This window comes from Haplochromis burtoni, unplaced genomic scaffold (assembly GCF_018398535.1).
Source record: "Haplochromis burtoni strain Fernald_Lab_line unplaced genomic scaffold, NCSU_Asbu1 Contig_277, whole genome shotgun sequence".
In the NCBI taxonomy this organism is placed as follows: Eukaryota; Metazoa; Chordata; class Actinopteri; order Cichliformes; family Cichlidae; genus Haplochromis; species Haplochromis burtoni.
Genome location: NW_024582638.1, coordinates 804,897 through 816,991, shown reverse-complemented (window position 1 = coordinate 816,991; position 12,095 = coordinate 804,897). Strand labels below are relative to the sequence as shown.

Genomic DNA, 12,095 nt, shown 5'->3' with positions numbered 1-12,095 from the left:
TTTTTTGTTTGGTAGGACAACCAAGAGGTCTCAAACACTCTACGATGGTCAGCCCACCAGTCCCCCAGGTGTCTGTCATATCCCCATGGCTGAGCCTTTCTGCAACAAAACTAGAGAGGTAAGTCTATAAATCTAAACACGTCCTACGTCAAACTTGTTATTTTGTAACTGACATGTAATTTTGCTCAGTACAGTGGTCCCTTGCTATAACACGGTTCACCTTTTGAGAGCCTCGCTGTTTCGCAGATTTTTTTTTTTTTTTTTTTTTTAAAATAGTGCATTGTGTTCTGAGTCCTGATCAGCTGTAGACCATTGTCAGTCAATCTCCTTCATGCCGGGTCTCCTGTACAGTACAGAATGCGTTCAGCTTGTCAAATTTACATAAATCTTCGATCGCTAGCAGTGTGTGACTGAAGTGCTGCACTGTGTGTTTTCTCCCCAACAAACACAACAATGTCGACAAAACATTTTGCACCATCAAAAGCACCCGTGATAGCACCCAAAAGGCAGAGGAAGATGCTAATCGTCGCACAAAAAGTTGGACTTCTGGACATGCTAAAGTAAGGTAGAAGTTACCGTATTTTCCGGACCATAAGGTACACCAGACTATAGGGCGCATTAAGCGAAACAAAACAGTCAGATAAGTCAAACTTTACTCATCTGATTATTATTGCTTCCTCTACTTCCGTACCATTGATTCATTAATGTTGAATTCTCTGGCGGCTGCTCTATTCCCATGTTCTGGACCTGAGAATAGGGTCTGATCTTTGGTTTCATTCTATAATGCTGGACTTATTTTTCTACGAAGGTTTGAACTTTGAGTGTTTAAACAAGAGAAAATGTGAGAGTGTTCATGCCTGTCTGAGAAAAGTGTATAAAGTGTGTAGTGAGGGGTTTTACAGCCTTAAAATCTATAATAATTGTAAAAAAATAAAGTTGACTACTTTGCGAATTTCACCTATCGCAGGTTATTTTTAGAACGCAACTCTCGCGATAAACGAGGGACCACTGTATACTAAATTCTCCTAAAGTGATTATTTTTATTCAGTGTAAGTATTGATAGCATGAAGTGCACATCACTGTGGGTCTTTTTGTCTGACAACGTAAAGGAGGTTTTTTGTGATGCTTTTCTAGACGTTACATGACTGAGGTGCATATGAGAGCACAAATATCCGATGCAGTCAAACTGGACATTAAATGGTCTTTAACCTGCCAGCTCTCTAGCACCAAGTCTAAGCGATGTCCTGTTGGATGGGAAAGTAATACAGGTAATTTGGTGGTGAGTTGTGTGTCCTGTCCTCTGCGGGCTCTGCTGTGGCAGCACCCTCGACTGAACCAACGTACCATTCTAACAAATATTAACCCCGCATCATTTCCAGAAATGGGAACCTCGACTAACGTGGGATATCTGCTGCTGTGTGCTGATGGAAAGGCTTTACTGTCTGATTGCTGGTTACCTACTGTTTGTTGTTTTGTTTTCGGGCCACAGAATGCACCAGGTTGAATAAAACCATAATTGTCTTTAAGTTTCCAATATTGACATGAAAAACTTCTCCTGGTCAAGAAAAATAATGGACCTTCAGAGACGGTGTTTTCATGGGGGTAGCGTCTGTGTTTAGAATGAATGTCTGCTTATCTGCAGTAGACTGAAACGGCATACAGATAAGCAGTTGCCACCCCGCCTTGGGGGTTAGTGATTTATTCCAGAATGACGGTGATATTCCCTGCAGGTTTTGGTGGAGGTGGCGCGGAGTCTGGGGGTCAAATGTCATGTGCGAGGGACCATGCTGACTATCGAGGGGCCTCGGTTTTCTTCGCGGGCAGAGAGCCTGATGTTCCGCCAGTGGGGTGCTGACGTCATCAATATGACCACCGTGCCAGAGGCGGTCCTCGCCAAGGAGGCTGGCTTGTGCTATGCCAGCATTGCCATGGCAACAGACTACGACTGTTGGAAGGAGCACGAGGAAGCAGTGAGTGGCGGGCCAGAGGTCCTAACTGTCGTTTTTATTACTTTGATGTTTCAAGCTTTTATTTGTCTTGTGAGTCAGTGGCAGTGGATGATGCCCTGTTAAAGTGGGTCAGTTAACGGTGCATCGTGCCTCTTCCCTGGCCCACTGCACAACAAACACCAACCTAAACATTTTAATTTTACACGACGAAATTAAAGAGCATTATTTAAGAGCTGAATGAATATGACTGATTTTAAGTGTAAGCTTTTTGATATTAGGCCTGAAGATAATTGCACAACTTTAAGAAAAGGGTAGCATAAAGCTAATGGCATTAGGTTGCATTTATATCATTTATTTGCAGCCTAATCATCATTTGTTTGTTCTGCGATCCTCAAACTGGCTCCCCTACTTTATCTTTGCTAAGCTGTGATCAGCAGAGTTTGCAGGTGAAGTTCTCAGTTTGTTTTTTGGCTTTGAAAAAATAAATCACTTTTTAACATTAATTTCTTAACAATACACTTATTTTTGAGAGATTAAGGAATATGCATATCATTCTCCTATGCCAAAGCTTAAAAAAAGACACAGAAATCGCACCTCAAAGTATGTAGATTCATAATACTGTGACTAAATGTCAACAAGCGCAGCAGACTGTTTTGGAGTTTACCTTTCAAACCCTCCTAAACGACAGTCACCCTGTTCAGCCTGATCCAGCACATGCCCTGATGACTTGTGTTGATACATTTAAAAAAACAAAACAAAGACGACACTAGCAAGCTAAGTATTGCTTATCATAACATCGTTTTACGCAGTGCAGACATTGGTTTTGTTTCTTTACAATGGAAAACAAAATTTACCAACAAATAGAAAACTGCCTTATACCACAACATCAGCTCTGGGAACTTTCCTGCTGGCTGGCCGACCAGGTAGAAGCAATGACAACCTTTTAACTCCATGGTGCTCTTCAGAAGCTCATTCAAAGGCCATCTTGGCAAGCTGTGCGAGGTCAGCCTTGGCCAGGTCACGAGTTCCCTCAGTTGCTTTTGTGCAACACAATTTAAACGCACGTCCACTTCGTGCGTCAAATAGCGCACTAAAATAATTTCAGTGCAATTATATCCAGTCCTCCCAGATTACCTCTGAGATAACGAAGTCTGATATGTTTATGATGCCAAAGCAATAAACACTTGTTTCGTACAGAAACATGTTGTCACGTCTGCAGTGTTCAGCTCTGGGAACAAAATTAGTCTTGCCTTTTTGTAATTGGAGTTAATGGGTTAGTTTTAAGCCATTTAATTTTAGTCATTCGATTCAATTAAAGTAAAAAAAAAAAAAAGATATGGCCAGTTAAACAGTGCCCTCTGCTACTTATCAGTCTCAGCTGCTTTGGCATTAATGAAATTAACAGGTGCACTAGAGGGACAACAGTGAGACAACTCTTAAAACGGGAATGGTTTTACAGGTGAAGGCCACTGACTTCTTTTTTTTTTTTTTTTTTTTTAAACCTCATCTTTTCTGATTGTCTTTGCACTAGTTTTGCATTTGGCTAGCATGAGGCCTGGAAATCTGGATCCTAAAGAGGTTGCACAGGTGGGCCAACTCCAGGATGGCACATTGATGCGTGCTATTGCCAGAAGGTTTGCTCAAGGAGAGCTGAACAGGGCTGTAGAAAGTCAAATCCATCAGAAGGACCAGTATCTGCTCATTTGTGCAGGGAAGAACAGGACAAGAACTGCCAGAGCTCCAAAGTGACCTCCAGCAGGATACTGGTGTGAATGCCTCTGATTAGCTAGAGAGCATCACCCTAGCTGTCATTAGGCATCAGTCGTGTTTCATTTCAGACTGTTCATGAGCCAAGTGATCTGGGAGATCCCCCAAGACACCATCCATTGTCCCATTAGGAGCATGGTCCAACATCGCTGGGCAAGCATGTGGGGGCCAAACTGAGTACCAGTGTGAATTACAGTAATGAAATGTCAGCAAAATGGACTAGTCCGCTGCTTCATTTGATCTTCAGGATGCCTTTGAATTCGGCTCTCTGTAGGTTTATACTTTTCAAATTGATCATTTCCAAATTATGTGGCATCCTTTCATTCCTCACACACTACCCAGTCCGTATCGGTATAGATGTCCAGTTTCCCCCCCCCCCCCACTGAAATCTAATAAATTTGCTTTCATTTTTTTGAGCAGTGTATTTTAAGTAGTGGCTGTAGTTTTAAAGTTTACTGTATCACAACGAGTTTCTAAACCAGATTGTTCACTCTCACTATAAATGATGGGTTAGAGGTTTTTAACATCTGTGCTCCATAAGTAGATAAAAGTATCTGTGGCTTCTTATGGCTTCCGAGTGACCTGGCCTCTGTCAGGCGCTCTGGATTATGCAGTTGATCTACTGCGTGTGGGCGAGCGCTGGCTTATATAGAACTGATCCAGCCCAACTCACAACTCCACTTCCGAGTTCCTGCAGCTGACCTCTTCCCCCTCCTGTTAGAGAATGCTCGCCACATCCTTCCGCCCCCCCCACTTCACTCCCTCGCAGCTTGATACTACCTCCTGGCATCCCCCCCCCCTTCTTGTCCCTCTCCAACCAGTCGGCTTGTTTGCCAGTCTCCGGTGGAAGCCCTGCCAGAGGAGGTTGAGTCACACTGAGTCATCAGCTACACTGTCTTCATCCTGACAAATACCACAAAAACATGAACCTAATCATTGAGTGTGACATAAAAACAAGCACTCAAGGGAAGGGTTAATGAAGGTTACAGGAGGTACACAGGATGGAAGTAATGTTGTGCAACTTACTGTAATGTACACTGTAGTTGTGGCTGAATGAATTTCAGAATGGATTATGAACTAATACTTCACTGCATTTATACAAGAATATGGGAATGAGAACTCCACGTTTGTGCGGTATAACTGCTTATTTCACCGTTTTGATTTTTAGTTCCTCCATTGTATTGCATTAGCCACGGGAGTAAAGTGATTGCTAGTGTCGTATACATGGTTCAGTAGGCTCGAAACTGAACCATGTAATGAGTCACTAAATTTCAGAGCACAGGTGACGGTTGTAAAATGTACGCAGCAATCCCAGTACAGGTGCAAAGAGCAAAATATTGTTTTTCCACCTACTGCTGTGGCTCACTCACAGGTCCTGACGTGACTGATTTGGTTAAGCCGGTACTTTCACAATCAACTGCTCTCCGTGTTGTCCAGTAGCTTTGTTTCTGCTGCACTCGTACATGAATGTTTAAATTTTTTTTTTTCTTTTTATGGTTTTACTAAACCAGTGCTATTAAGATCATATTCACATACCTTTTTTCCACCAGCACAGTGAAGGTGCAGTCAGTTGTGCCTTGGTGCCAGATTGAAGGTTTTATCAATTTATTTTTAAAGGATAACATTACAGGGAAGACAAGCATGTGCTCCATTTGCCAGACATTTGTGAATTTCTCACACACACGACTCTGGTTTTGGTGGTTCTTAGCTCAGCAATTTTGTGTTGCCCTACTGATGCCGGCTTTTTAGCATCACTTCCAGTCATTTGTGGAAATGCACTAAACTGGTTCCACATTGGGGGACTGAGTACTGTTCACAATAATCTTGTAAATTATAGCCACACACACCACCTTAGTAATGCAGAAAGTATTTTCACACTAAAGATCATCGGTTTTTGTTTTCAAATTGGTAAAAATTACACCTGTAATGCATAGCTGCAAAAGAAATTGTGTGTTGTTGCATGTAGAATATGAAAATGTATCTTTCTTGAGAAAGCTGACATCTACATTAACCGCACTGGCCTTTTACGGGAGGAGTGGGTGGTGTCATTTTTCAGCTGAGTGGATTTTATTCACCATTATGTTGAACTGGTTTGTTCACCAAAGGCATGAAAAGTAAAATTATTGGCGTTTTTGTGTAATTGTGACTTGAGTAAAGAGGAGGCCACATTATGTGTGTTACATCTTAGCGACTGAGTTCACACCGTCGTTCTTTTAAAGTGTATACATAATCTATTCATAAAAACAGCTGATTTTACAAGATGGTGCCTGTCTTTACATCATGCTCTGCTTTCAAGAATTGTTCACAGAAGAGTGTTTACTTCACTCAAAGTAGACAAAATAAAAATACACACCAAGATGGTTATTTTCGAAATGCGTGGCTGTGACATTTTAAAGGAAGTGAAATTTGCACCATTGCAAGTGATTCCTCTTAAATGGCTGCTGTACATTTTTTCTCTTTTCTTCTTCTCGTCCTAGGTCTGTGTTGACAATGTACTGAAGACGATGAAGGAGAATGCAAACAAAGCTAGCAGTATCCTGTTAACAGCAATACCCCAGATTAGTCAGATGGACTGGGCTCAGACAATAAATACATTGAAAGTAAGCCGTCAGCTTTATGATGATTCATTTCCATTCCGCAAGTTGTGAAAGAGGGTCTGTTTGCTTTCTATCTGGTTATCGTGAACTTTGATCTCACTTATTTCTCTCAGCATTTCTAAAGAATAACAAAACCTCATGGTGCTTTTTTTTTTTTTTTTTTTTTTTTTTTTTTTTTTTTTTTTTTTGAGGGGGAGCCTATTAACAAGATGATTTTCTAAAAGGGGGGGCTCACTCAGACAATAGGACACATTGTGCTATGTTGGATCTCTTGCAGTACTTGCACCATGATAAACGTGTATTAATTAAAATTTTGAAAAACACTCTGTATCCCAGTGTTTTTGCACAGACTGTGCCTGAAATTCCTTAATTTTCTCTTCAAAACTTTCTTTAATGACAGTGTTAACTTTTGATGAAAAATGAGTACTTTCTTAAAGACAATGTTGATAACTACTTTTCCTAAATATAGAAAAGGCTCCTTGACTCTGTGTCAGTGACACACTTTGGTAATAACATTTTCTTTCTTCCAGTCGATGGCTCAGTCTTCAGTAATGATACCGAAGCACTAAACGCAGAGGAAACTACTAGAAAGGATAAAGAGACCAGACAACCACCCACACGGAGTCAAACACCGACTGCAAACTCAACCCTGCCCGTCCAATCGTCATCAGTGAATCACAACAAAGTGCCTCACATTAAATAATCCACTTTTTATTTTCTTTTTTTTTTTTTTTGGGGGGGGTCTTTATTTAGTTGGATGTTCAGTGTTTTGTGTTGACTCTTGACTCTGATTCAGAGATCACTCATTTATGTCTGGAGCATGTTTTCCTCTCACACAGTGTTAGGTGGGAGGGCCCTTCCACTCTAGCTGTAGTTGAGGAAATGGATGTTTGTTACAGTTACCACATTTGGGTCTAAACATTCTAAGGTTTTAAGTATTCAGTATTTTGTGGACACATTTGTATGTGTTTGCTGGTTGTAAGCCACTGGTGTCTTAGTTTCTGGTTATATGAAGATGATTTTTAAAGCTTTGCAAGTTTAGCACACAAATACTATATTACTGCCTTAGTTGCATTTAAGCTTCTACTCTTCAAGCTTGAATCTATTGTCAGCATGAGAATGACTGAACGTCTAAATGTTACTTCAATCTGGTCACTCTTGTGGTCTTTACGGAATAATTTCATTTTTATTTGCTCTTTATGACTGTGTTTAATGACTAGAGAAACATCTCATTTTGAATGGCATGCTGTTCTGTACCTGCAAATACCGTAACCAAGTCAGTGAAAAGCTGTCAAATTGGCAGTAAACATGTACCAACAGTGGTAGTGGGGGGGAAACACCCAAATTATTTGCTATACTGACAGTTTGGGGTTTTTTTTTTTTTTTTTTTCCCCCAAAGCATGGATTGAAATGGGAATTTTGTCATGTTGCATCATATTGTAGTCATTTGAGATTTTTCTTGTTTACATTTTCTTAACTTGAACTTACTCTGTACATTGCACAGCATATTTAGTAGCCTCTTCTTCAGCAGCCTGTTTTTCTGTAGTATGAATAATTTGTCTCAATAAAAGTTAGACTTTGACTAATCCAAGTTGAGTTTGTGGTTAATTGAGTTACTTGGACTTGCAGTGAATATTTTCTCAGTTGGTTTGCAGCATGTGTTCATATCCTAAGAGGAACAATTTAGGGTTTTTTTTTTTTTTTTTTTTTTTTTTTGCTGCTCTTGAAACAGGAGTGTGCTGGAAATCAATGATTTAATCTTAAAGATACTTTTGTCTGACACAGGATGAATTAAATCTTATTTGAAAGGGTTTACTATTGTTACAGTTTATAACGATTTAAAAGCAGCAAACATTAGAACTATGGAGTGGATTTCTGTATGTTGTAGAATACCTTTGGTTATTGGTGAACTTAAGCCATCCTCATGTTTAACATAGCTTTATACAATTTATTATTTTCTTTAATATCTTTTCAGATTTTTATTTTTTAATGAGGCGTCAGTAATGTACCACTATAAAAGTAATTCTGACCCAAAACTCTACTAAAGCATCGTTAGGCGAGCTCGGTAAACGTGTCAGTTCTTCACTGAATAAATAAACATTTGCACAAATACTGGCATGATAATAATCCTTACCATGCGCTGTATGCAGTCTGTATCGGCTCAAAACCGCTTGGTTGTATTTTTATTTTCATGTTTGAAATAGAGCAATTAAAATAAGCAACACAAGTAAAGCAGGTGAACAAAGAACAGGCGCAGCGGGTTGCCTCCAACTCCGTACCCGTCAATTTACACGCTGGAAAAGGAGCGGGACGGAGCAGTTACAAACTTGTCTAATCCTACCCCAACTTAAGAAAAGTTTAATGTATTCAAAAGCTCCTTTGGGATAATTAAACTACTGAGTTCAGAGTTACGTATTTCATGTATTTTCCATTTGTTTTTAATTCTCCAGTACGCATCCTACAGCAGTCCAGCCCTCACAAACCAGTGTTAGTTTACATCAAGGTGCAGAATATCAGTATTAGGTAATGAGATTAGACCTCAGTAGTGTGCATCCTGGATTTAAAAAAAAAAAAAAAAAGTTCACAAACTTCGCAAAATTTCCAATTTCTTTCTAAAATATCTCTTGTAGTATTTAGTTAAATATCTGATATGCAAACAATATAATTGGGTAAAACTGTACATTATATTTACAAGGAAAAATGTTTAAAAAGTGAAAATAAACACTTGGAAAAAACCCCCCAAAAAATAAAACATAACATATTCTTAAATTAACAAAAGTTGCGATGTTGTTGTGTGAAAATGTGGCCTACATTTTTACACATAGACCCATCGACAACCCTGATTTCGTTAGAAATAAAATAATGATACACACCGAAAGTGAATAAATAAAGAGCAATACTGCATTTTACAGCAAAACTTCAAGTGCGTAATTTCGGCTGAAGGCCTTTTTAGGCCCCTGCTCTGCAAAGTCCACCTTCAGAACCGGCTGCAAGGAGTTAAAAAAATAAAAATAAGACATCACAGGGTTAGGGATTTTGCAGACTCTCCAGGAAATCAACAACATCTCTATGGCCGTGCTGTCTGGCTAAATCGACAGGCAGACGTTTTAACTTGTCCCTGGCCTGTGGGTCTGCGTGGTGCTGCACTAAAAGGTGCACAGTGTCCAGAAAGCCCGTCCGAGCAGCGTCGTGCAGCGGGCTTGCCCCGGTGCTTGAGTCCCCCACGTTGGAATTCGCTCCATGCTCGAGTAACAGCTGAGCCACCGACGTGCTCCCCATCATCATTACCTACACAAAAAAAAAACATGACCGGGAATCATATTAACCGATTTAACTGAATCCGATTATTTTACTCTGAAGCACAAAAACTATTTCATGTAAGCCCACCGTCACTCACTAATATAGGCGCACATTAAGCACAAGTACAGCGCCAGTTAATTATTTTTGCACTATTTGCACAGACACTAACCCTGTGCGTTTATTTATTCATGTATTTATTATCATGCGGCTGACTTTAGTGTTGACTTTCATTTTACTTGAACCCGAGTCTTCTACACCCAACCAAAACAGGCCTGCTGTGACTGACGCGACAGGTTTTTTAAAAAGCTCCAAAGAATGTAGATAGGATGATTGTTGTTGTAGTGCAACAACTGAAGAGGCATTTCACTACCGATCAGCGCAACATGTGGGCCATGAATTCAAATATACATATATATATGTGTGTGTGTGTGTATATATATATATATATATAAAGAATGCGTAAAAATATATTATGATGCTTTATATTGTTAAAGTATTTTTGTGCCACATATATTGCAATGCAGCCTAGTTTTTTTAGGCCAATCCAAAGGCAAGAAACAATATTATAGTTTCATTTCACTATAGTCTGATGCCGTTACAGCTTTTACAATAAACCAAAGGGATCCGGGATTGTTGCTTTTCCTCAATAAAAATACGCGACTTCCATAAACACAACAAAGCGCGTCACTTTCAGACCCGTCGTTTCTTTCTTTCTTTCTTTCTTTCTTTTTTAATGATTATTATTATTATTACTGACATGTATAAATCTCTAATAGCTAATAGTTGTAAAAAAAAATAGAAATAATAAGGATTTATGCCTGCGTTTGCCATTTGGAAACTTTGAGTTACCCCGCCTGATGAGACCCGTGTAAGTGGGAGTAAGTGGGCTGTTACTGACGGCACTGACCTGCAGAGCGGTTCGTCCAAAACTGTTCGTCCCGTTAACTTGAGCCCCTCTGTTCAGAAGAGCCTCCACCGCTGCCGTGTTTCCCTTCGCCGCGGCTGTGGTCAGTTCATCCTGGAGAGTCATTGTCACGTCCATAAAAACCTGCTGCGATAAGCTCCGTGACAGGCTGCTCTGACAGGTAGCCCGGTGATGCTTATACGAGGAACAAAAAACGGCACTTAAACGCAACACGGTACCCGTCGAATAGTCCCGGCTCCTCGCTGGTGTGGTCTACGGTGTGGTCTTCAACCGTCCCCGGCTCAACAGTTTTTTTGGAACCCCCGGTTGCCTGGGTCGGATCAGCAACGCCGCTCATCGCCTGCCGGTGTGTGTCCGGGCTTGCCTATCGCTTGAATTGAGTGACGTCACCGTCTAGCTGTGACTGCAGAGCCGTTGCAGTGGTGCGACTGTGCGCATGCGCCTCAGAAAATTCGTTTGAAAGAACACGTCCTGCTCCCGGTGCTTAACCGGGTTTTTACTGTGAGGGGATGCTGGAAACGAGCTTTTACCGACAAATGTGACAAACCTCGACTAAACAGAATTGTTTGGGAGTTTTTCGTGATTTAATTAAAAAACGCAGCGGATTAAAGTAACTAGGTAGGCTGCATTTTTATCAAGTAGTGCTGTAGAATCCTCTTTGAGGAAGGCCTATTTATAATTTTGTCTACGAGTTAGCTAAATGTAAGTGTTCTGCTGCTTTATATTTTCGCAGCATTTCAGTGTAAAAATATTGTACTTTTTACTGTTTTTACTCCAGTACAGTTTTTAAATTTCTATTTTCTATTTAGTGACAAAGTGGGCAGGTTAATTTATTACTGCTACTATGCTGCTAGTTATATGTAAAGTTACAACATAAAGCAGTAATGACATTTTGCATAATTACTGCTTTTTCAGGGTGACCATTTATAATATGGTAATGTTAAGAAGCAAATCAATCTAGCTGGCTGTGAATATATCCAATCAATATTGTGACTTACTTTGTGCAGTTCACATTTGACCATTAAAAACAGAATATGACTAAGCAGTCTCACCCATCTATATATTATAGCTGTGCCAGAGTTTTCAGTATCACATTATCTTCATTAGGGTAGAAATCTGTGTTCAGATAACATTAAATAGATGACAATACTCCGAGAAAAGGAGACTTGAGGTTCCACAGCTCAATGGTAATTGACTAGCAGCAGGAACTGTATAATTAATGGTTTCCTTATGTCTGATATATTTGATTATCTAAGCCAAAACAGACAAAAGTAATTGTTTAAACTTTGCTTTTTTCATAATGGTAACTTGTGTCATAGTGAAACTGCAATGCTGTGTTTCTTCATTTTTAAACCAGTTTTACCACATCTGGGCTTGTTCTACCTGTCAGATGACAAAATCTTTTTCATAACCTCTTTCCCGTCACGTTCATTCACTCAACCAAGCTGCTCTGCTGTTCACTGCTCTCCACTTCCTTCTGGCGTCTAACCTCTAACCCTTTAGAAATACAAAATCTATAATCCTTTATTATGCATTCCTCAGCCACCATCTTCCCCT

At 40.0% G+C, this 12,095-nt stretch overlaps 2 protein-coding genes across 2 annotated transcripts; one reads left to right on the top strand and one right to left on the bottom strand.

The window, feature by feature from the left end:
- Positions 1-15: 15 nt before the first annotated feature.
- Positions 16-7,899, top strand: LOC102290555 (S-methyl-5'-thioadenosine phosphorylase; the record flags this gene model as incomplete). Its single annotated transcript, XM_005940028.3, is given in 4 exon segments — positions 16-118; positions 1,731-1,970; positions 6,194-6,316; positions 6,844-7,899. Coding segments are annotated over 4 exon segments (505 nt in total), but the record flags the coding sequence as incomplete, so codon positions are not given.
- A 561-nt stretch (positions 7,900-8,460) lies between these two features.
- On the bottom strand, positions 8,461-10,917 carry cdkn2a/b (cyclin-dependent kinase inhibitor 2A/B (p15, inhibits CDK4)). Its single transcript, XM_005940024.2, has 2 exons — positions 10,521-10,917; positions 8,461-9,601 (listed from the first exon to the last, which is right to left on the bottom strand). Exons 1-2 carry the CDS (start codon positions 10,653-10,655, stop codon positions 9,341-9,343), a joined length of 396 nt encoding a protein of 131 aa, XP_005940086.1. The 5' UTR covers positions 10,656-10,917; the 3' UTR covers positions 8,461-9,340.
- Between the last annotated feature and the right edge of the window lie 1,178 nt (positions 10,918-12,095).